Source organism: Prionailurus bengalensis, chromosome E4 (assembly GCF_016509475.1).
Source record: "Prionailurus bengalensis isolate Pbe53 chromosome E4, Fcat_Pben_1.1_paternal_pri, whole genome shotgun sequence".
NCBI classification, from domain to species: domain Eukaryota; kingdom Metazoa; phylum Chordata; class Mammalia; order Carnivora; family Felidae; genus Prionailurus; species Prionailurus bengalensis.
Window position 1 is genome coordinate 53,025,374 of NC_057360.1, and position 21,513 is coordinate 53,046,886.

Below are 21,513 nucleotides of genomic sequence, written 5' to 3' on the forward strand. Positions count from 1 at the left end.
TTGACATGGCCCTTCCTCTACCTAACTCATATTTGACTTTTTCGATTTTCATGCTTCGCTCCCTTTCTGAACTTTCCCCTGATCTTTGCCCTTTTAAACCCCTCCCTGGGGGGGCGCCTGGGTGGCGCAGTCGGTTAAGCGTCCGACTTCAGCCAGGTCACGATCTCGTGGTCCGGGAGTTCGAGCCCCGCATCAGGCTCTGTGCTGACAGCTGATGGCTCAGAGCCTGGAGCCTGTTTCCGATTCTGTGTCTCCCTCTCTCTCTGCCCCTCCACCGTTCATGCTCTGTCTCTCTCTGTCCCAAAAATAAATAAACGTTGAAAAAAAAAAAAATTTAAACCCCTCCCTGGGATTGAGATGAGAGTCCTCCCTGCTCTCTGGTGTAGCACACTCTATTTTAGGGCCTCTCACACTGTGATTTTCTTTTTTTCCTTTCTTGCCCTCAAGTTTACAAGCTCTTACAGAGCAAGTGATGTCTCACATCCCTTATCCAGCCCAGTTACTCTTTCTCTCGGGTAATACCTGATACATGAGAAATAGTTCATTTAAATGTCATCTGTGAAGTTTCATGTGACTCTCACCTGGCTATGCATAGGGAAGATTCATTTTGACCTTATTGCCACTGCTCTAAAAAACATTTTTTGTTTGTTGCTTTGTTTTCTAGTAAAATTGTGCCCTTTGCTTTTCTTGTAGCACAAATACAGGCAGTTATTAATTTTTAACTAGACTGATTTGCTCGGGAAGCTGACTTTTTTATTCTAGTACTTGAAAACACAAAAACTTAAAGGAATTTTTTTGTCCTGCCATTTCCTAGGAAACAGGGGTCTACAGCAGAATGAAGATAGAGATTACCATTTTGTCAAAGACATGGTGATAAATTATCAAGGGAGCAAGTGCTATTTGGCGATCAGTCTGTTTTCTAGTTCTGTCCCTTACTACATGAATTTAGGCTGGCCATGTAATCTCTTCTATAGAAGAGAGAAGGAGGAAGGAACCTGGTCAGAATGTGCCTTCAACTTTAATGCGTGCTGTGAGCTCACAACCACTTGCAGAGAAAAGAGATAATCCATGGGAATTCTGATAGGACGGTGCTGCCTTTGGAAATACATTTTTTTTTTTTTTTTAAGCTTTAAAAGGACCTGTATTGACAGCTCTTCACAGTTCCCTGTGGGAACTAAAGAAAGTAATTTTCTAAGCCCTATTTAAATTAGATATTAGTGGTTTGGTTTTTTTAATTTCATTGAGTAATCTCCACACCCAGTGTGGGGCTCAAACTCACAACACCCACATTAAGAGTCACCCACGCTACTGCTATAGCGAGCCAAGCGCCCCTAGTGAGTTTTGTTGTCGTTGCTATTGTTAAAAGTGTCAAATTTTTAAGGAAATTGAGTAGTAAATACAAATTATTAATATTTAACATCTAATAATAATCTTCCTACATCAGGTTCAAGATGTTGTCCCTATAACCAGTTACGACACTGCTGGCTCATTCCTTCTGTTGGGATGTAACAATGGATCAATATATTACATCGGTAAGCTTATGGGCATTTAACCCTGGTCCTGTTTTACATCGGTTTTTAAAAATAAAATATTGCCTTCTGTAGTTTTAAGTAGATACACTATTTTAATATTATTTAAAATTTTTGGGTTTTTTTTAGATATGCAGAAGTTTCCTTTGAGAATGAAAGATAATGATCTTCTTGTAACCGAGCTTTATCACGATCCTTCAAATGATGCCATTACTGCGCTGAGTGTTTACCTCACACCCAAAACAAGTTAGTACATGGCAGCGTTCTGATAAATTCTTGACCGTTTCTGAGAATTTATGTTTATTTATTGGTTTATTATGCTAAAACGAATCCAGTCCTTTCTCTTTGAGAACTGCAGTTCTAAGAGTATCATCTCTATTAGTTTACAGTTCATATTTGTTATATATTAAAGTTAAACGTGATGATTAAACAAGCATAAGTTGAGGTGGGAAGTTAGAACTTTCCTTCTTCTGAATTATACTTAAGTCATATCATAACAGTATTGACTAAAATTATTAAAAAAAAACAATTTGCACATTGACCTTCCTATTTACCCTAGCTTATTTTGTTTTGAAATTAGAAGCTTTTGTTTTTTTCAGCTGAAAGCAAGAAGGCTCTTAGACTGTTAATCTCTTGTGGATATTGTCTTGTTCCCTTGGGAAATTTTTAAGTTATGGGAAAAGACATTTTATTTGGAAGTTTAGTATCTGTAGCTTTCATTATCTTTCAAAGGCCATTGCAATGAAATTAACAAATCTGTTCTGTAAATTAAGGATTTTTATTATATTTTTTATATTTTTATATTCTAGATTGAAAGATAAACATAAATGGAAAGTTGAAAATTTAAATGAAAAGAATTCTAGGAAATATTAACATGTGTCCAGAAGTGTTAATAACTTTGAATGTTATTTGTGTTAAATCATCATTTTATTGACTTCATTGAAAGAAATCATTATCTTTAATGTGAAATAAATATTCTAATTTATGCAGATGATTTTATTTAAAATTATAGTAGGATTTCAACTGTTATGCTAGATGGGTCAGCACACTGCCCTTTTTATCGATGGTCTTACATATTGCATTGGCTGCTTTGGGCAACAGTTGACAGAGTTGTATGATTATGACAGACTGTATGGCATGCATAGTTTAAAATATTTGCCATCTAGCCTTTCACAGAAAGTTTGCTCACCTCTGCTCTAGAATGAGATGTACATTTTTTAAATCTAATTAAAAAGGGAGGAGAAAACTTCTTTTGCAATGGCAGGGGGAGAATGGAGTCACTTTTTAGGTTATGAGAAGTGTTTCCTATGGTATGTTCTTTCTCTTTTGATTCAGATATTTTTGGGTGAATCAGGAAGGATAACTACTAAAGCCAAGAAGTTCTCTGTGAACCTTTTTAAGTACATAGTTCACTGAATTCCATTCTGTCCTTAAATATGTGGTAGAGTTTGGGCACTTTTTTTTTCTTCCTTTTTAATGCTTATTTATATATTTTGAGAGAGAGAGAGAGAGGGAGAGAGAGAGAGGGAGAGAACGCGCACATTGGGGAGGGGCAGAGAGAGAGAGAGATGGATAGAGAGACGCCCAAGCAGCCTCTGTGCTGTCAGTACAGAGCCCGATGTTGAGCTCAAACTCATGAACCATGAGATCATGACCTGAGCTAAAATCAAGAGTCAGATGCTTAAGTGACTGAGCCACCCAGGTGCCCCTGGACACATTCATTCATTCATTCATTCACTCATTCATTCATTTAAAAAAGCCACAGATGAACTTCACATGATGAGCTGTACGTGATTAGAAGAGACACCGTAGTAAGTAAGTATGATGTAAGCAATATAATGGGTGTATTTGTTTCAGAGCTAAGTATTTTGAATTTGTTAAATAGTATATACTTGATTATTCAAGAAAGATTCAATAATATGGCAAAAGTAAAAGTAGGAACGCCTGGGTGGCTCAGTCAGTTAAGCATCTGACTTCAGCTCAGGTCATGATCTCGCAGTCCATGGGTTTAGCCCCATGTTGGGCTCTGTGTTGACAGCTCAGAGCCTGGAGCTGCTTTAGATTCTGTGTTTCCCTCTCTCTGCCCCTCCCCTCCTCACACTCTTTCTGTCTCTTTCTCTCTCTCCCTCAAAAAATAAATTAAAAAAAATTAAATAAGTCAGGCAGAGAAAGACAGATACTGTATGTTTTCACTCATAGGTGGATCCTGAGAAACTTAACAGAAGACCGGGGGGAGAAGTTACAGAGAGGGAAGGAGGCAAACCATAAGAGACTCCTAAATACTGAGAACAAACTGAGGGTTGATGGGGGATGGGGGAAAGGGGAAAGTGGGTGATGGGCATTGAGGAGGGCGCCTGTTGGGATGAGCACTGGGTGTTGTATGGAAACCAATTTGACAATAAATTATATAAAAAAATAAAAATAAGTAAATAAACTTAAAAAGTAATAATAAAAAAATTTAAAATAAGTAAAACATGGTCTTAGACTAGACTATGAATAGACTAGAAATAATATGGAATATTCCTTTAGGAATACTGTGTTGCGTCAGTGGTATTCTTAGCATGTCAGATTGACTAACTCTTTAAACATCTATTGAGGACTTACTGTGTCTCAGGCACTCTGTAAGGATGACTGTGATTCAGTCTGTCTCAGTAACGAATAGAGGTAGATAGACTTGGAAATAGCGGATTGGTTTGTTACAGTTGCTGTGCTAGAGCATAACATACAGTCCAGGGGAGGGTTGAACAGATTTATCTGGGAGTCAGGGTTAGGAAATGACTTGTAAAGGAAATCATGATTCGAAGTTGGTCAGAGAGGTCTTAGGGTTTCTGGGCTCAGCTGGATCTGGGGACTCAGAAAAGCACTGCCTCTTTTATCCCTTTCTGTCATCATCTGATACGCCGCCTTTCCACTTCTGACCTCGTGCAGGTGTGTCTGGTAACTGGATTGAGATTGCTTACGGTACGAGCTCCGGAGCTGTGCGAGTGATTGTTCAGCACCCAGAGACGGTGGGCTCGGGCCCTCAGCTTTTTCAGACTTTCACAGTTCATCGAAGTCCTGTTACAAAAATCATGCTATCTGAGAAGCATCTTGTATCAGGTAAAGTGATTTTAGGTACTGGCGAGGAGTGTGCTTCATGTGCAGCCTTGCCTTGTGGGTAATTTCCCACACTCCTACAAATGGAAAGAATGTGTATATACACATGTATTTATATATGAATTTGGGAAAGAGTTAACCGTATCTTTTATTTATTTTCTATTCTAATATTTTGTTCTCATGGCACATTTTATTTTAAAATATTTATTATAATCCTGTTGAGATGGAATAGAGAAGTTTCCAAGTATGAATTTTATGTAAATTTGGTTGTATTTTCTTAAGATTTAAAGCCAAAGTTGTAGATGTATGTGTGTATTTGTTGATCATTTTCTAAAAATATTAAAAACTAGTAGAATGTATAAAGACATTACTTGAAGAGAATTACATTTTTGTGAGTTGTTTCTTAGTCATAAAGTTTTTTTAATGTAAACACTAATTAGATACTGTATTAAAAATGATGCAGATATGTGACACACAGAGCATAGTGATCACAGTAAAATTCCATTGATGAGGTTCATTGTGTATGATGATTTCAAAAAGGCTTCATTTTAATGTAATTTTGAGTCAGGTGTGTCAGTAGAGCTTGCTCTTACATTAAATCTTTTGTAGATCAGTTCCTGCCTAACTTAAACTTTTTATAAGCATCATTTTCATCTATCAAGTTTGTTTATATGAAGACTACATAATATTAAAAGGTGATGCATCTTTCACTCATCTCCAGTCTGATTAAACACTAAATGGAGCTAAAGTACGTTGTCCATGAATGGATGGATGGGTGGGTGGGTGTGTGGGTGGATGAGTATGTTTTTATTGATATCTAATTATTTGAGTATAAAGTCTGATTGTTTTGAGTATAATTCTGCCTCCCTGAAATAATCAGTCTCCTCTTCAGGCTCTCATAAAGCAACTCACCTGCCTCACTGAAGAGTCTTTCTCATGCTTTTGCTGGTTCCTCCTCTTTTGCCCAATGACTAAGTGTTGGATTGCCTCAGAGCTCTTTCCTAGATTCTCCATTCTTCCTTGTCTGGAGTTTTCCTGCAGATTTGAGTGTTATCATCTATATGCCAGTAACTCCTAGGCTGTCCACTTGTGACCATTCGCACAGTTCCAAGCTTGTATGTCCAGTGCCTGTCTCTCTGGTCATGTGTTTCAGAGACATGTCAGAATTAACCTGGGTAAATGGCACTTTTGATTTTTCTCTCAGAGGCCATCTTAGTACACAACATCACCATCTGCTTATTTCGTCAAGCTGAAAACCCAAGAATCCCCTTTGATTCCTTCCTTTCTCTCACCCACACAAACGTGTAATCTGTCTGTAAGTCCTTCTGGCTTTGCTTCAACCTACGTCACAAATCTGACCATTCGGTGTCCATTGCTGCCAACTTGGTAGCTCAGATCATTTCTCCCCTAGATCACGGAGCTGAGTTGTTTTGCCTGTTTCTGTCTCATCTTTTCTTAAAATGTTTATCTGTTTTGAGAGAGAGAGAGCATGTGTGTGGGTACATGGGGGAGGGGCGAAAAGGGAGGGAGAATGAGAATCCCAGCAGGCTCCATGCTGTCAGCACAAAGCCTGACGTGGGGCTCAGTCCCACTTACCGTGAGATCATGACCTGAGCCAAAGTCAAGAGTCAGATGCCCAACCGACTGAGCCACCCGGGTGCCCGTCTGTCTTGCCTTTCTATGGTACATGTTCTTTATGGTACATAGCATCCAGAAAGATCTTCTAAAAATGTGAACCATGTCTGACTCCCAGTGGCTTCTTACGGTATCCTGCTGTATCCTACTGTATTGTAAATAAACTAGTAGTGTTCTTCCTGTTACGGGTCTTCTTTTCAGGCCTCTTTTCCTCCCTATGCTTCATGTCACGTATTGCTCACAATACCCTAACCCTTTAAAGGCTTTCCACTTCTTAGAAATGCCGCAGAACTTTTGCACTCGTTCTTTTTCGTTGAAATGTTTTGCCCCTAGATATTTGTTTGGCAGCTGTCCTGTCATTCAGGTCCCATTTCCAGTACCTTCTCAGTGAGGCCACCCAGCCTAAATTAGCCAAACCTCTATCAGGTCACTTTCGCTGTCATCGTCTCCTCTCGATTTGTTTTCTTTGTGGACTTTTCACTTGATCATTTCTTTGCCTGTTTATCATCTGTCCCCCTCTTCTAGAATGTAAGTTTTACAGCAGCAGAAGCTTGTTTATTCTGTTCTCAGCACTTAGCATACTTCTTGACACATACAAGATGCTGAATAACTGTTATGTAAAATGAGGTAATTTGATCCTGTGAGAAAATAAGACTGTTTTGCAAGGCTATTGTGATGACCACACTTAGTAGTAATTGCTGTTATTTTGATGGTGACGATGTTATTGCAGGATGAGACGCCAAAGAACTACATCGTAAAATCTGCATTTAACATCAAATATTTCATGTAGGTTTAAAATTTAAATAAGTTTGTCAAGAAAAATGTCCAGTTGAGCTACAAATGTAGAGTATTTTATGTATACTCCGTTACATCATTCTGCCACCTGGTGGATATTGACATGAATGTAATGACATTCTTTTTCCTATAGTGTTAGTTTTCATGTCTTAAAACTGTAATGATTATTTTTAACAAAATAACTAAATTGCCTATTGAGTCAACTAAAAGTGTTTAAGGTGTTTTTTTTTTTAAGGTATTTTTCTGAATCCTAGTAACCTTATTAGTGAAATAGGAAATTATTTTCCATGAAGCTGATAAAGCAGCCTAGAACTAAATGTCTCCTTTTTCACCAGAAACTGACATCCTGAGATAGGAGAATTTTGTTAGATAATGTAACACCTGTATACTTTGAATTTTTATTGCTATTTGTCAAAATTGAATTTCTAAAGTTTTGTTTAAAATATGCAGCTGTGGCATTTTACCCAGTGAGAAAGATGTATCTATAAGAAAGTTTCGATACTTTCCTAGTATTTACTGATGGGTTCATAGCTCATTGCTAATAATAGCACATTCTCTGAAAACTGAATAAGTTGTACTTTTCCATTAAAAAGTACACTTTTTTATTAAGGCATGCCACGAAAGTACTTTTTTTTTTTTTTTTTTGCATTAACAATATCAATTGCTGGTTTGTATTTTCTAAAGGAGTAGTTCCTCAGATCAAGAAACAATAGGTAGGGTACTTGGTAGGAAATACCTTAATATGTATCCACTTAATATTATTTACATTAAAAAAAAACCTAATTGGAGTATGTTTCTTAAATGCAACTATAAAATAGTTCTTAACTTTATCTTAATTTTCTTTAATATAACTGTGTAGGTGATACAAGCTTTTTGACAAATGTAATTTGTGTCCATAAATTTTCAGTAACTCCTGATCTAGGTTGTTTATGTTTAAGTAACATAAGCAGAAGCAGTTTCTATGGTTGAAGAAAAATAGGCTGGGTAACTCATTTACTCTGTAGTTTAGTCACAGAACAGAATAATAGCATCTTTTATCTTGCATGCATTTTTTTTTAAAACATTTCCTCCAATTATACTTTACATGCTACTTTTGTAAGGACCCATAGATTTACTTACATACCTTATGTTTGCCTCAAGGTGAATTATATTCAGTTCTTTCATTTTTGTTGGCCAGGTACAGATTAAGGGTAATTTTAGGATGAAATACGTCATTTGCCACTCAAAACATGCTATGATCTATTTAATATAGATCACAGTTTAAAAAGTTACACACAAAAACAGTGATATTGTTGGTGCTCTTTTTTTTTTTAATTTTTTTTAATGTTTTTATTTATTTTTGAGAGAGATACACACACAGCATGAGCAGGGGAGGGGCAGAGAGAGAGGGAGACACAGAATCCGAAGAAGGCTCCAGGCTCTGAGCTGTCAGCCCAGAGCCTGACGCGGGGCTTGAACTCTCGGACTGTGAGATCATGACCTGAGCTGAAGTCGGACGCTTAACCAACTGAGCCACCCAGGCGCCCCTGTTGGAGCTCTTATAATCTATATTTAACAACTTTTTTTATGTTCTCTTTCCTAGTGTGTGCAGATAATAATCATGTCCGGACATGGACAGTAACACGATTCAGAGGAATGATCTCTACTCAGCCAGGTTCTACTCCTTTAGCATCATTCAAGATACTGTCTCTGGAGGAGACAGAAAGTCATGGAAGCTATTCCTCTGGAAACGACATAGGTGGGCTGGATAATTTGGGGGCACTTTCAAATACTTTGTGGGCAATGCAAAAGTAGTATGCTAACTGTAAAGAGAAACCTAAAAATGAGTTTCAAATAGAAGTTTTCACTTCAATTTTGAAACTCATTTAAAACATAAATTTAGTGTGTTTTCTTATTTAGTTCTATAAATTCACCAACTGTAGCATATTTTTTGTTTAAAAAGTTGAGCAAATTTTTATCTATTTATCATTTCCTTTTTTAAATAATATCTCCAATATCTCTTTTGTTTATGATTAAAAGCCATGATAGCTGTGCACATTTTAAACATGAAGGTTGTTTTCTTTTATTGCTAATAATCTGAAAATAATTTTTTTTTAATATTTATTTTTGAGAGCGCGTGCGAGAGAGAGAGAGAGCGTGAGTGGGGGAGGGGAAGAGAGAGGGAGACACAGAATCTGAAAAGAAAGGCCCCAGGCTTTGAGCTGTCAGCACAGAGCCCAACACGGGGCTTGAACTCAAGAACTGCAAATCATGACCTCGGCCAAAGTCAGACGCTTAACTGACTGAGCCACCCAGGTGCCCCTGAAAATAAAAGTTGAAGCTAGAGCAGGGCTGGTGGTGTTAGGTGCTAATAGTTGTTTTGATGGCATTGCAATGGCCATCGGGAAATAATAAGCATATCTCCATTGATATGCTCTGATTTCAGCAAAAAAAGTATATAAAGTTGATTTGACTTATCCCTCTATATACCATATGACACGTGCGCATGTGGATACTCACACATGCAAACATATGTGCAGTCTTCACAGAGACAGATCATTGTCTTTTTGGAAGATTCTGTATGTTGTATCTTCACTGTATATAATAGTTCTATGGGACCTGTTCATTAACCCATGTACCTTTCTGATCATTTTTTTTTTTTATATAAGCAGTAATTGTAGCACTGATAGAAAGGAGTACATTAGAGTTGTTTTATTAGAATTGTTTTATGTGAAACATTTAAATGTATGTTCAGCCAGAATATGCTCTCACAGTAAAGATTTTAAAATAGTTATCTTTAAAAAATACAAGCTATTTATGAGAATTATAGTATGGCTGTCTTAGTATTTTTAGAAAAAGAAACACTCAGCTTTGTTGATTTTAACAATTGCTCTGTGACCCAGTTTTCTCTGTGATCTAGGCACTGTAAGTTTAGTTTTATCTCAACAAATGTCTTGCTTGTTTTATTGAGATACAATTAATTGACAGTAACATTGTGCAGGTTTGAGTTGTAGCGTCCACAGAATTTTATTGAGTACCTTTGCTCCAAGCATTAGGAATCTTAAGAAAAAAAACAAAACAAAAAAACTGCGGTGAACCTCCAGTCACAGTGTGGTGACCAGTAGAAACAAAAAGCAAACAATCGCATGGGGCAAAAACACCAAGGGGAGATAGTTCTAGTCTGCTTGCTGGGTAGTCGTGACATACAGTCTCATTTAATTTTCTTGATAGTTGTATGAGGAAGATATTATTCCCCACTTACACTGGTGGAAACTGACATTCAGAGAACACTTAGTAGAGGTCTCAATGTTTGAACTGAGACATGAAGGATGGGTAAGGGTAAGTCTTACCTGGCAAATTTGGAAAATGTCAGAAAAGTCATTAATTGGTGGTATGTGGGTGAGAATAGTAGGGCATGAGACTGAGTGGATAGGCAGAGGTCAGATCAGGGAGGACATGTATAATATGAAAGAAAAGATGTTTAGAAACAGCCCTGGAAATTACAACAGCCTTGTAAACTGTTTGAAAGAGGGCAGGGAGATTTTTTTTTTTCCTTTATAGTTCTCATAAAAAAAATTTCTTAAGAGACATTCAGGATAGTGGAACAGAATAGAAAGTCCAGTGTCTGTAGGCTTCTATGTATGGGTGGAATCTAGATTGCAGTGGTCAATTGAATAAATACTGGAGGCAACCGTGAAAGAAAGAAATAATGGATCTAGTTAGAAAGCAAAAGGTTCAAAGGCCATCTTTCTGACTCCCTACTCTCTTCTTCCCCATTGAAGATAGGAGAGACCTGAGGATATTTATGTTCTGAAAGAAAGGAGCCAATTTGGGGAGAGGAGTTGGAGAAACTTTAAGGAAGGGAGGTGTGGATAATTAATTGAGGTACAAAGAGTTAAGCTATGTGAGCATCTCACATGAAGATAGTTTGAGGGGAGGGAAGATACGGTCCCAGAATCCTTATTTCTAGTTTTTATCCATCATCACTATTTTGACTTTGGTTACGGGTTATTGAATGAGGACTCTCATTTCATCTCAATAGAATTAGACTTGAGAAAATTGTCCACTAACTGAGCAAGTGTGTAGCTTAGTGAAGAGCCAGACATCTTGGATTTGAACTCCAGTTCCATTAGGTAGGACCTCTGAGATCTTTGGTTAACTAATAATCTCTTGGTGCCTTAGTTTTCTCATCTGTAAAATGGAGATCATAATAGTGAATCCCTTATGTATGATGATTAAAATGAGTTATGTGCAGAGCGTTTACTGTGGCACATAGTAACCATAGTGTATTTACTAACTGATAAAGGTGTATTGTTGCATTTATTAATTAGGTATGATTCACTTAAGATGAAATTGTATTCTATATCACATACATTTGTGAACAATGAGTTGGTGTTATTTTAGCTAATGAGTATGATGAGAAACAAGAACTGCTAGAATTTTTTTTTAATTTTTCATGAAACACATTTTTTATAATGTTCAGAATCTTTCTAAAATATATGAGCCATATACCTGCTTTGCCAAGTACAATAAAATAAAAATAATCGAATCTTTCTTTTTATTTTTTATTTTTTTTTAGCATTTATGTATTTATTTTTATATTAAATATAATTTATTGTCAAATTGGTTTCCATACAACACCCAGTGCTCATCCCAACAGGTGCCCTCCTCAGTGCCCATCACCCACTTTCCCCTCTCCCCCAGACCCCGTCAACCCTCAGTTTGTCCTCTGTATTTAAGAGTCTCTTATGGTTTGCTAGCCTCCCTCTCTGTAACTTTTTTTTTTTTCCCCCTTCCCTTCCCCCATCGTCTTCTGTTAAGTTTCTCAGGATCCACCTATGAGTGAAAACATATGGTATCTGTCTCTCTCTGCCTGACTTATTTCACTTAGCATAACACTCTCTAGTTCTATCCACATTGCTGCAAGTGGCCAGATTTCATTCTTTCTCATTGCCAAGTAGTATTCCATTGTATATATATAAACCACATCTTCTTTATGCATTCGTCAGTTGATGGACATTTAGGCTCTTTCCATAATTTGGCTATTGTTGAAAGTGCTGCTATAAACATTGGGGTACAAGAATCTTTCTTTTTACATTGAAAACCTTGTGGGATACAACAGCTTCTTCTAGTTAATTAAATTCTATTTATTTATTATTTTAATGTTTACTATTGAGAGAGAGACACACACAGCATGAGCGGGAGAGGGGCAGAGCACAAGAGGGACACAGAATCTGAAACCAGCGAACTCACAAGTCATGAGATCAGGACCTGTGCCGAAGTTGGATGCTCAACGACTGAGCCACCCAGGCGCCCAATTAAATTCTATTTAATGAAGTCACCCTTTATTTCTTAAGATTCTGCATTTGGTTTTTCAAGAAAGAGTAAAGTCCATACATAAACTAATTTTATTTATGTGTACTTTTTCTGAAGTTATAAGAAATGGCACACATTCTCAAGATGATAGATGTAGAACCTGTATTTTAACAGGTCTTGTACTAGTGCTGGAAATGTATAGTCTTCAGCACATTAATGCCTTCAGCTTTAATAGGCTGAGTGCATAAAATAGAATTTAAAATATTATATATTTCTTTAAAAAATGTTTATTGCAAGTTGGAGTATGTGCAGCACTGCACTTTCTGTCTGACTGGGATGTGGACTATAAGGCTAGGTGTTGACAGGTGTGAAAAATGCTTTTTTTTTTTTGGTATTGACATTTCTGTTGTTCAGTGAAACCAATGGATTTCAGTTAACTTCTTTTGACATTGTCTGTTTTTTGACCCAAGGGCCTTTTGGAGAACGAGATGATCAACAGGTGTTTATCCAGAAAGTTGTTCCCATCACCAACAAACTGTTTGTAAGACTCTCATCTACTGGGAAAAGGTAAAACTTTATTTGTATTCAGAAGTCACTTTTGTCTTTAAAAAAAAAACAAAAAAACCGTGTAATTTGACATACTGATAAAAAGTACTACCAGAAGCAAATTGTTGAAAAAAGAAGTCTAGTCATTACCTTGGATCTTTTTAGCTTAAAATTAAGACAGTATATTTAGTACTTAATCTTCTAGGATTTTTTTTAAGGTTTTTCACTGATCCTGTGGACAGTTAAGAAGACTGTGGATGGGTGATATAACAATAAAAACCCATGAATTTGATGGCAGACAGCTGAGTTAAATTCTGATTTTGGCACTTCCTCTTATTAGCTGCATAAATTCAACTTGTTACTTTGTTTCTCTGAGCCCCCAGTTTCTTTATAAAATAAGGTTCAACTACCTTGGAAGGATGTCATTAAGATAAAATGAGTTAAAAACATGAAATATCTTTCGTGGTCCCAGACAGTAACAGATGCCCAATAGAAATTAGTTTCCCCTTACTTTTAACATTTGAGTGAAATTGTACTTCTTTTAAATTACTATATATAGCCTCAAACCTCAAACAGATTGACGTGTACATTTCTCTTCTATAAAAACAAATTTTTTTGCACGCCAAACAAGTGAAAAAGGTGGAATTCATACCTAGTAGTCATTAAGGTTATGGATTTTCATACTAATGTTACTAATGCTACTGCTCTTGTTCCCCTTCAGCATGTGGTTTCTCATTTCCTAATATGTTAATGAACAAACTCTTGGAGATGATAAATTTTTTTTCCATCAAAGTTCATTGCATATAGTCATCAGCAAGTGTTAAATGAATTGATTCTAGAGAATGATGTTTAAGTACTAAACTACTTTCGTTACCTTTTTCTTTTTAAGAAAATGTATTAGAAGCCTGTAATGTAGTTAGAGATCAGATTATTATCTTGAGAAATGTTATAAATCACCATGATTCATCATTTTCTCTGCATATTAGTGAAGGTGCCGTCAAACATGTATTAAAACTGCTGCATAACAGCCTCTGACAATGTGTTTCATATCCTTGTTCAATTCTAATGTCCTCCCTCCTCTGTTAGGTTGAACAGTGGCAGTGTGTTATCATCTACAGTCTCTGCATGACAGAACAAATTTTATAATTTTTAAATTCATGATTCCACAGGAAGAGTTATATTTATAAAAATAATCAGAAATTACTTTGGGGGCACCTGGGTGGCTTAGTTGGTTAAGTGTCCGACTTCGGCTCAGGTCATGATCTCACGGTTCGTTGAATTCGAGCCCTGCGTCAGTCTCTGTGCTGATAGCTCAGAGACTAGAACCTGCTTCGTATTCTGTGTTTCCCTCTCTCTCTGCCCCTCCCTGCTCACGCTCTCTCTCTGTCTCAAAAATAAATAAATGTTTAAAAAAATTTTAAAAAATACTTTGTAGAATTAAATAGAAAATCAACCCTTTATGGGGTGCCTGGTGGCTCAGTAGGTTAAGCATCTGACTCTTGATCTGGCTTAGGTATGATCTCACAGTTGGTGAGTTCGAGCCCCACCATGGGGCTCTGCACTGACAGCACAGAGCCTGCTTGGGATTCTCTTTCTCCCTCTCTTTCTGCCATTCCCCTGCTCCCGCTTTCTGTCTCAAAATAAATATATAAGCATTAAAAAAAAAATCCCTTTATGAGGCTAATGCTAAGTAAAGCTTTTGTTTAAAAGTCGTTCAGTTTCGGGGCGCCTGGGTGGCTCAGTCGGTTAAGCGTCCGACTTCAGCTCACTCAGGTCATGATCTCGCAGTCCGTGAGTTCAAGCCCCGTGTCGGTGTCTGTGCTGACAGCTCGGAGCATGGAGCCTGTTTCAGATTCTGTGTCTCCCTCTCTCTCTGACCCTCCCCCGTTCATGCTCTGTCTCTCTGTCTCAAAAATAAATAAACGTTAAAAAAAATTAAAAAAATAAATTAAAAAGTAAAAGTCGTTCAGTTTCTTAATACTGAGAAGGGAAATGAAAAGGTTTTATTGAAAGTGGGCAGGGAAAAAACCTTGTCAGCATTTAAAGGAAGAAGCAATTCTAAGGAATCTAGCCCATAGGAAAAACAAAAAGCAAAATCATGTTTGTTTTCAAGCACGTAGGTTTATATTGTGTCATTTTATTTTGATTTATTTGGTTTTAAATGTGAACAGTAATTTAGATTTTAAAAATATTTTATATCAATTTATAGGTATTACTAAAAATGTAAATTCACTATGTTAAGAAGAGGAAAAAACGTTTCACAGTTTCACACCCATTTATGGTTAAAAAAAAGAATCTTAGTGTTTAAAGGACAGATTTTTTTAATCTGATAAATAATGCCTACAGAACAAATTATAATAAACTTTATACACAGTGGTAAAATATTGAAAGTTTTTCCCTTTGGTTGGGAATGAGAGTAGGATAGCCTCTATCACTATATGTGGATGTCCAGTAATTAACCCTTCTCCCCTCATCATTTTATCCATGCTTGCCAGGAGGCTCAGCTATGCTTCATATTCTGTGTTTCCCACACTGATAAGTATGGTATTTCCCCTTCCTCCTTTATTTAAAATAAAAAAAAAATTGTTTTATTATGTTTATTCATTTTTGAAAGACAGAGACAGAGCACAAGCAGGGGTAGGGCGGAGAGAGAAGGGGCCACAGAATCTGAAGCAGGCTCTGGGCTCTGAGCTGTCAGCACAGAGCCCGACGTGGGGCTTGAACTCACCAACGGTGAGATCATGACCTGAGCCGAAGCCAGATGCTCAACCCACTGAGCCACCCAGGCACCCCTCCTTTACTTTTTGACTTTGCATTTGCCTGGTACTATTTATTTACTTATTCATACATTCATTCATTCATTCATTCATTCAATAAGCCTCTTCGTTTTGAAGTAGTCTGGGGTAAATAATTCAGTCAAGCATAAGTCAGTCAACTTTTACACGATTTTGACAAATCATTTGCTGACATTATTCCTTGTTTGTTTTATTTGTCAAATGTAAGTGATAATTGCTCTTTCTAGGTCCTTTTGTCCTTTATGAAAATCAGTGAAATGGTTATAAAAATCCTTTAAAAAAGTTAAGAATCTTATCTTAATGGAGGATACTACTTAGACCTCTCCATACACCTGTACATTTTTTTTTTTCTGGTTTCAGACTTGAATTTCCACATAGATTTTAAATGATTTCTCAAGATCTTTTCCAGTATCATGCCTACTTGCTTTTGTTTCTGCCTTTTTAGTTTATAACTTCCTTTTCAAGAATTAGTTCCGATCAAGGTTCTTTCTGTTTTTAAGGTTGACTTAAATGATTTGCTTTATTTCATAATTATTTAAATATGTTGTTTTATAACAGCCTTTTCTATAGACTCAAAGAAACAAGGCTTGAATCTTATTTCTGTTGACTTGCCTTGAACTTTTTAGATCTGTTTTAAATATATAGAATAGTCAACTCTAATTTGCTAATAAGCAATTTCAAAAATCTGAATTGCAACATGTTACTTGCCCCCCGTGGTTTACAACTATACAATATTTTTTGCAGAATCTGTGAGATCCAGGCTGTTGACTGTACAACAATATCCTCATTTACAGTGAGAGAATGTGAGGGATCCAGTAGGATGGGCTCAAGGCCAAGGCGCTACCTATTCACAGGCCATACAAATGGCAGCATTCAGATGTGGGATCTGACCACGGCGATGGATATGGTTAGCAAAAGTGAAGAGAAGGGTAGGTTCCATGTGGGAAGTTGTTTGTCCGCAGGGTAATAAGCTTTTGACAGAAGTGATGATAAAATGAGCGTGTGTTTTCCTAAGATGTAGGTGGTCCGACTGAAGAAGAGCTACTCAAATTACTGGATCAGTGTGACCTGAGCACATCTCGCTGTGCTACTCCTAACATTAGTCCAGCAACTTCTGTGGTTCAGCACAGCCGTCTCCGTGAATCAAATTCCAGGTAGGTTAAAGAGTCGTAAATTGTATTTATAAGTTGAATTGATTGCTTTTGGGAAAATTGGCTGAGATACTGTAATCACATAGTTGTTGAAAGAATCATTTTTCAAGGCACATTTTTAATTCTGACTTCGTTGACTCAGTTTTTTTAAAAACATTTTACTAAATTTCTCATCTATAAGCATATCTGGCTCTTTTTATAGAAGAACATTTTTTCCAGAGCATCTGGGGGCTTGGTCAGTTAAGTGGCCAACTCTTGATTTCCGCTCAGGTCATGATCTCACAGTTGGTGAGTTCGAGCTGTGAATTGGGCTCTGTGCCGACAGCGTGGAATCTGCTTGGGATTCTCTCTCTCTCTCTCTCTCTCTCTCTCTCTCTCTCTTTCTCAAAAATAAATACATAAACTTTAAAAATTTAAAAACCATTTTTTCTTTTTAACTTACTTTGTGAATTGCTGCCAATTTGGTCAAGAGTTCATTCAAAGGAGATGGAAAAAACACATGTCACCTTGAATAGTGTGTGGATTTTTTGTTCCTGTTGCCTCAGGGAGATATTAATTGAAGCGATTACATCATCTGTGTAAGCTTACGTTTGGTTATTCTGAACTTTCGATACAGGAGCATTGTATGTCTTCTGGTTACCACATTTTTAAAAATTCCAAAATTTGGATTCAGGACCAAAGACTAAATTATATTGGTTCCATATTGGTTTGAAAGGTTTTTTTTTTCCTCCCCCAGCGTTTTTCAGCTATTCAGAAATTCAGATTCACTGAATATATGTATGTTATTATTTGCATTGGTGATTTGATAAGCATACACACACCTACACACACACTAATCCATAATATATAGAGTACTTAAGTGAATTTTTATATATAGAAATGAGGATATGCATTCTTTATATATTTAAATAATACCTTTTCATTGTAGTTTAGTTAATGAGATGTGCCCCTGAAAAATCCCAGAAAGTAATCTGAACTGTAATTTTTTGTAAAACCTGTATTTCAGCCTTCAGCTCCAGCACCATGAGACTGTTCACGAAGCAGCTACTTATGGTTCCATGAGGCCTTACAGAGAGAGTCCTTTGTTAGCAAGAGCAAGGAGGACTGAGAGCTTTCACAGTTATAGGGACTTCCAGACTGTTAATTTGAACAGAAATGTAGAACGAGCCGTCCCTGAAAATGGTAACTTGGGTCCAATACAAGCCGAAGTAAAGCGGGCAACGGGGGAATGTAGTGTATCGGAGAGAAAGTCTCCTGGAACAGAAGTAAAAAGTTTGAGAGAATCAGATAGTGGATTGGAAGTGCATAAAGTAGCTGAAGGTCTGGAATCTAAGAAAAGGTCATCAGAAGAAGAAAATGAAAATAAAATGGAGTTAAGGAAGAAAGGGGGATTTGAAGGAGGAGGATTCCTTGGAAGAAAGAAAGTTCCGTATCTGGCATCATCGCCAAGTACTTCCGATGGAGGAACTGACTCGCCTGGTACTGCGTCCCCGTCTCCTACAAAGACCACTCCGTCTCCTCGGCACAAAAAGAGTGATTCCTCAGGTCAAGAGTACAGCTTGTGAGAACTCACCAAAATGAATGGTAGTTTTGTTAATTTAGACAAAGTTGAACACTTTACTGGATTTCAGCACATTAGCTTTTACACCAAAACTTTGCAAATTAAAACTGGAGTTCATTCAATATCTTTTTAAACAGAATTACCTGGAGTAAGGAGAGAAAATAATTGTATCTCTTTTGACCTTTTGGAAAGTTTTTTTAGTTTTACAAGTACATTTAACAGATTGTTTGTAAAAAAAAAAAACAAAAAAAAAACAAGAGTCCATGTCAATATTTCGTTACTCTCCAGATTTTGGAAGCCAAGTACTGAGTCTTACTAAGATAGTGCCCACAATAGGTGAGCATCCTTTGAGGGCACGGGGACCAACAGTGCGTTCCTAACCTTGATAATGCTTGAGATGTGTCTTGCAATGTTATGTTAAGCGAATCACCTTAATTCTCTTTGGAATTTAGTCTCCCAACACTTATTGTGATTGCCAGGTGTTTACCAGATATTTAATGAGGTGCTATGTTTGTGAAAAAATATCATCTAATTCAAAAAACACTATTGATGTTGAACACCAGATAACACTATAGTAGTCAGTCCCCTGGGGTATTTTTTTTTTTAATTGTGGGTCATTATCTGATTCTCATTTTTGGAGTTCTTAAGTTTTACCAAGCATCATCCATGTTAAATACCCAACATCCATTTAAACTTCCTTTAAAGTTGGAGCAGTTGTCTGTGTTTGAACAGGTGAAGTAAAAATAATAATCCAGGATCGAGCTTTTGAGTGCCCAGAAGGGAAGCTGTACTAGTTGTTAGCCTGCCTTGTTTTATTTAGGATATACCATATTTTTCCCCCACTGTTAATAACAAAGATAATCAAGTTAGAATGTGGCCATTTCGTTAAGCTTATGAAATCGCAGTTCTCAGTTTTTGGTTAAAGGTTTTGGCTGCTGTAAAAGTATTATTTTAAAATATACTTTGAATTGTAAGAACAAAAGACAAATTTTTGTACTTTTTTCTTTTAATTGGCATCGTTTTCAAGTTTCTGCATATAGGGTAATTGTAAATTTAAAGCATTAAGCATTTATTGATGAATAATGTATATATTCCCATTCCAAGAAATACAAGTGAGTGAAGCTGAAATAAATTCTTTAAAGTTTATTGCTCGTGATTTCACAACAGTTCTCTTGTATTTATTTATCAATTAAGTCTAATAAAAACGATTAAATAAGACTATGCGTTCTTGGTTATTTAGGGAATAGAAGGCCTGTTTGAAGTACACCTGCATGTGGTTGTTCATGTCTTCTTCCTGCAGTAAGAAAGGGGGAGGGAACATGCGTGAAAGCTAATGTACGTTATCGTGGAGGGGAAAATGTTTGGCCGAGCATAATTTCCATATTACGAAGGATTTGTAATTCTCTCCATACCCTTCTTTCTCATTATCACTGTCCTGTAAAAGTTGTGGGGGCAAGTGAGAAAATGAAAGAAAAATTTTTGAGGATTTACCCAGCCTTTTCCATTAATAAAAGGCCAGGGGTGGGGGCGCCTGGGTGGCTCAGTCCATTAAGCATCTGACTCCAGCTCAGGTCGTGATCTTGCAGTTTGTGAGCTTGAGGCCGGTGTCAGGCTCTGCTGAGAGCTCAGAGCCTGGAGCCTGCTTCAGATTCTGTGTCTCCCTCTCTCTCTGCCCCTCTCCTGCTCATGCTGTGTCTCTCAAAAATAAATAAATGTTAAAAATTTTTAAAAAGGCCGGGGGGGGGTGGTAAGGGAGACTATTCTATAGTAAAATCCCATAAATAGGCAACTCACTATACCACGGGTTGCAGTATACTATGAGTCAGATCTTTTTGATCTCTTTCACTTACAGGAATTTGAACCTTCATGTTAGGACATGGGTTTTGAGTCTATTCTGACACTTAACTTTGTGACCTTGAGCAGATGACCCCTGCTATGCGTGTTTTCCTTGTACCTACCTCATTATGGTTTTTGTGACCCAAAGGAAAAAAAATTGAGATGAATCTATATACTTTGTGTTCAATGACAAATGAGAACAATTCTAATTCTCATAATGAGAGTATTTCAAGTAATTCTGTACTTCAAAGCAGTACTCAGAAGTGCCATCATACCGGTTGGGTAGGATTGCTGTCCTCATTTCGTAGAGGAGACCACTGAGGAGAAATAACTTCGCCACAAAGCCTGTGAGCTACTGAGCCAACTTTGAACCCGTGCTGCCTGTTTCAGGAGCCTGTGGTCTTGTCTGGCTTTCTCATCTAGGCTTATACACCAGGATGACCTCAGGTTATACGTGTACACCTGCCCAGGCCTCCCTCCAATCTGGTGGGGGGACTCTTGCTTTGGGAAAAGTACCACAGTTGATTCTAATGTACAATCAGGAGTTGAGATTATCTGGAGCATCTTGTTTTCTTAAATGGGTTCAGCTTTATCATTGTTATTTATGTGTTAGTTGTAAATATAACTCAGAGCTGTTAGAGTGGTTTTTTCACTAATAAACTTGGTTTACTTTTTAAAATTAAGCAAACCGACTTTTAGACAAATTTACATGATATCTGTGCGATGGAAATAAACTACTCGTGATATAATTAAGTTCCTTATCACCGAATTATTCCATCTGGCCTATGTTTTATTTACAGGTTGTTCAAGTTGAATTATATTGATGTTAACATGATTTTTGGATCAGCACAAGATACACTGACATATTTAGATTTGCCATTTAGTGGAAATGACAACAGATCATCTATAAATACAATTTTTAATAGAGCTTATAAATATAGCTACAGACTCTTATCAAAGAGTTAGTATTAGGAATAACCGTAGTTCTGAACCGGAGAATGTGGCCTGTACTAGTGGTAAGACCTGAGTTCAGGAGATTTAGAACCTATTTAAAGGGATCCATAAAGAACTGGTCATTGTTCGCTCTAAAGGAGAAACGGTGTGCCAAGGAATATAGTCCCTGTGCATAGCACCAGCCGCATGAGTTCTTCCAGGTGGCTTTACATCACTGGCTTTCAAACTAGAACACTGGAAAGCTTTCAAAAGTACTGATACCTCAGGGGTGGCTCAGTTTAAGCAACTAACTTCGGCTCAGTTCATGATCTTGCAATTCC

At 37.0% G+C, this 21,513-nt stretch overlaps 1 protein-coding gene across 2 annotated transcripts in view; it reads left to right on the forward strand.

The window, feature by feature from the left end:
• The window catches only part of KCTD3 (potassium channel tetramerization domain containing 3), a 54,613-nt gene extending 34,992 nt beyond the window's left edge, over positions 1–19,621 (forward strand). For both annotated transcript variants that reach the window (XM_043568877.1, XM_043568878.1), the window contains 8 exons: positions 1,445–1,532; positions 1,659–1,775; positions 4,458–4,628; positions 8,638–8,793; positions 12,821–12,917; positions 16,436–16,620; positions 16,707–16,845; positions 17,849–19,621. In XM_043568877.1, coding sequence (XP_043424812.1) covers positions 1,445–1,532; positions 1,659–1,775; positions 4,458–4,628; positions 8,638–8,793; positions 12,821–12,917; positions 16,436–16,620; positions 16,707–16,845; positions 17,849–18,407 — 1,512 coding nt within the window. In that variant the 3' untranslated portion in view covers positions 18,408–19,621. The remainder of the gene's footprint in view (positions 1–1,444; positions 1,533–1,658; positions 1,776–4,457; positions 4,629–8,637; positions 8,794–12,820; positions 12,918–16,435; positions 16,621–16,706; positions 16,846–17,848) is intronic.
• The last annotated feature ends 1,892 nt before the right edge of the window (positions 19,622–21,513 follow it).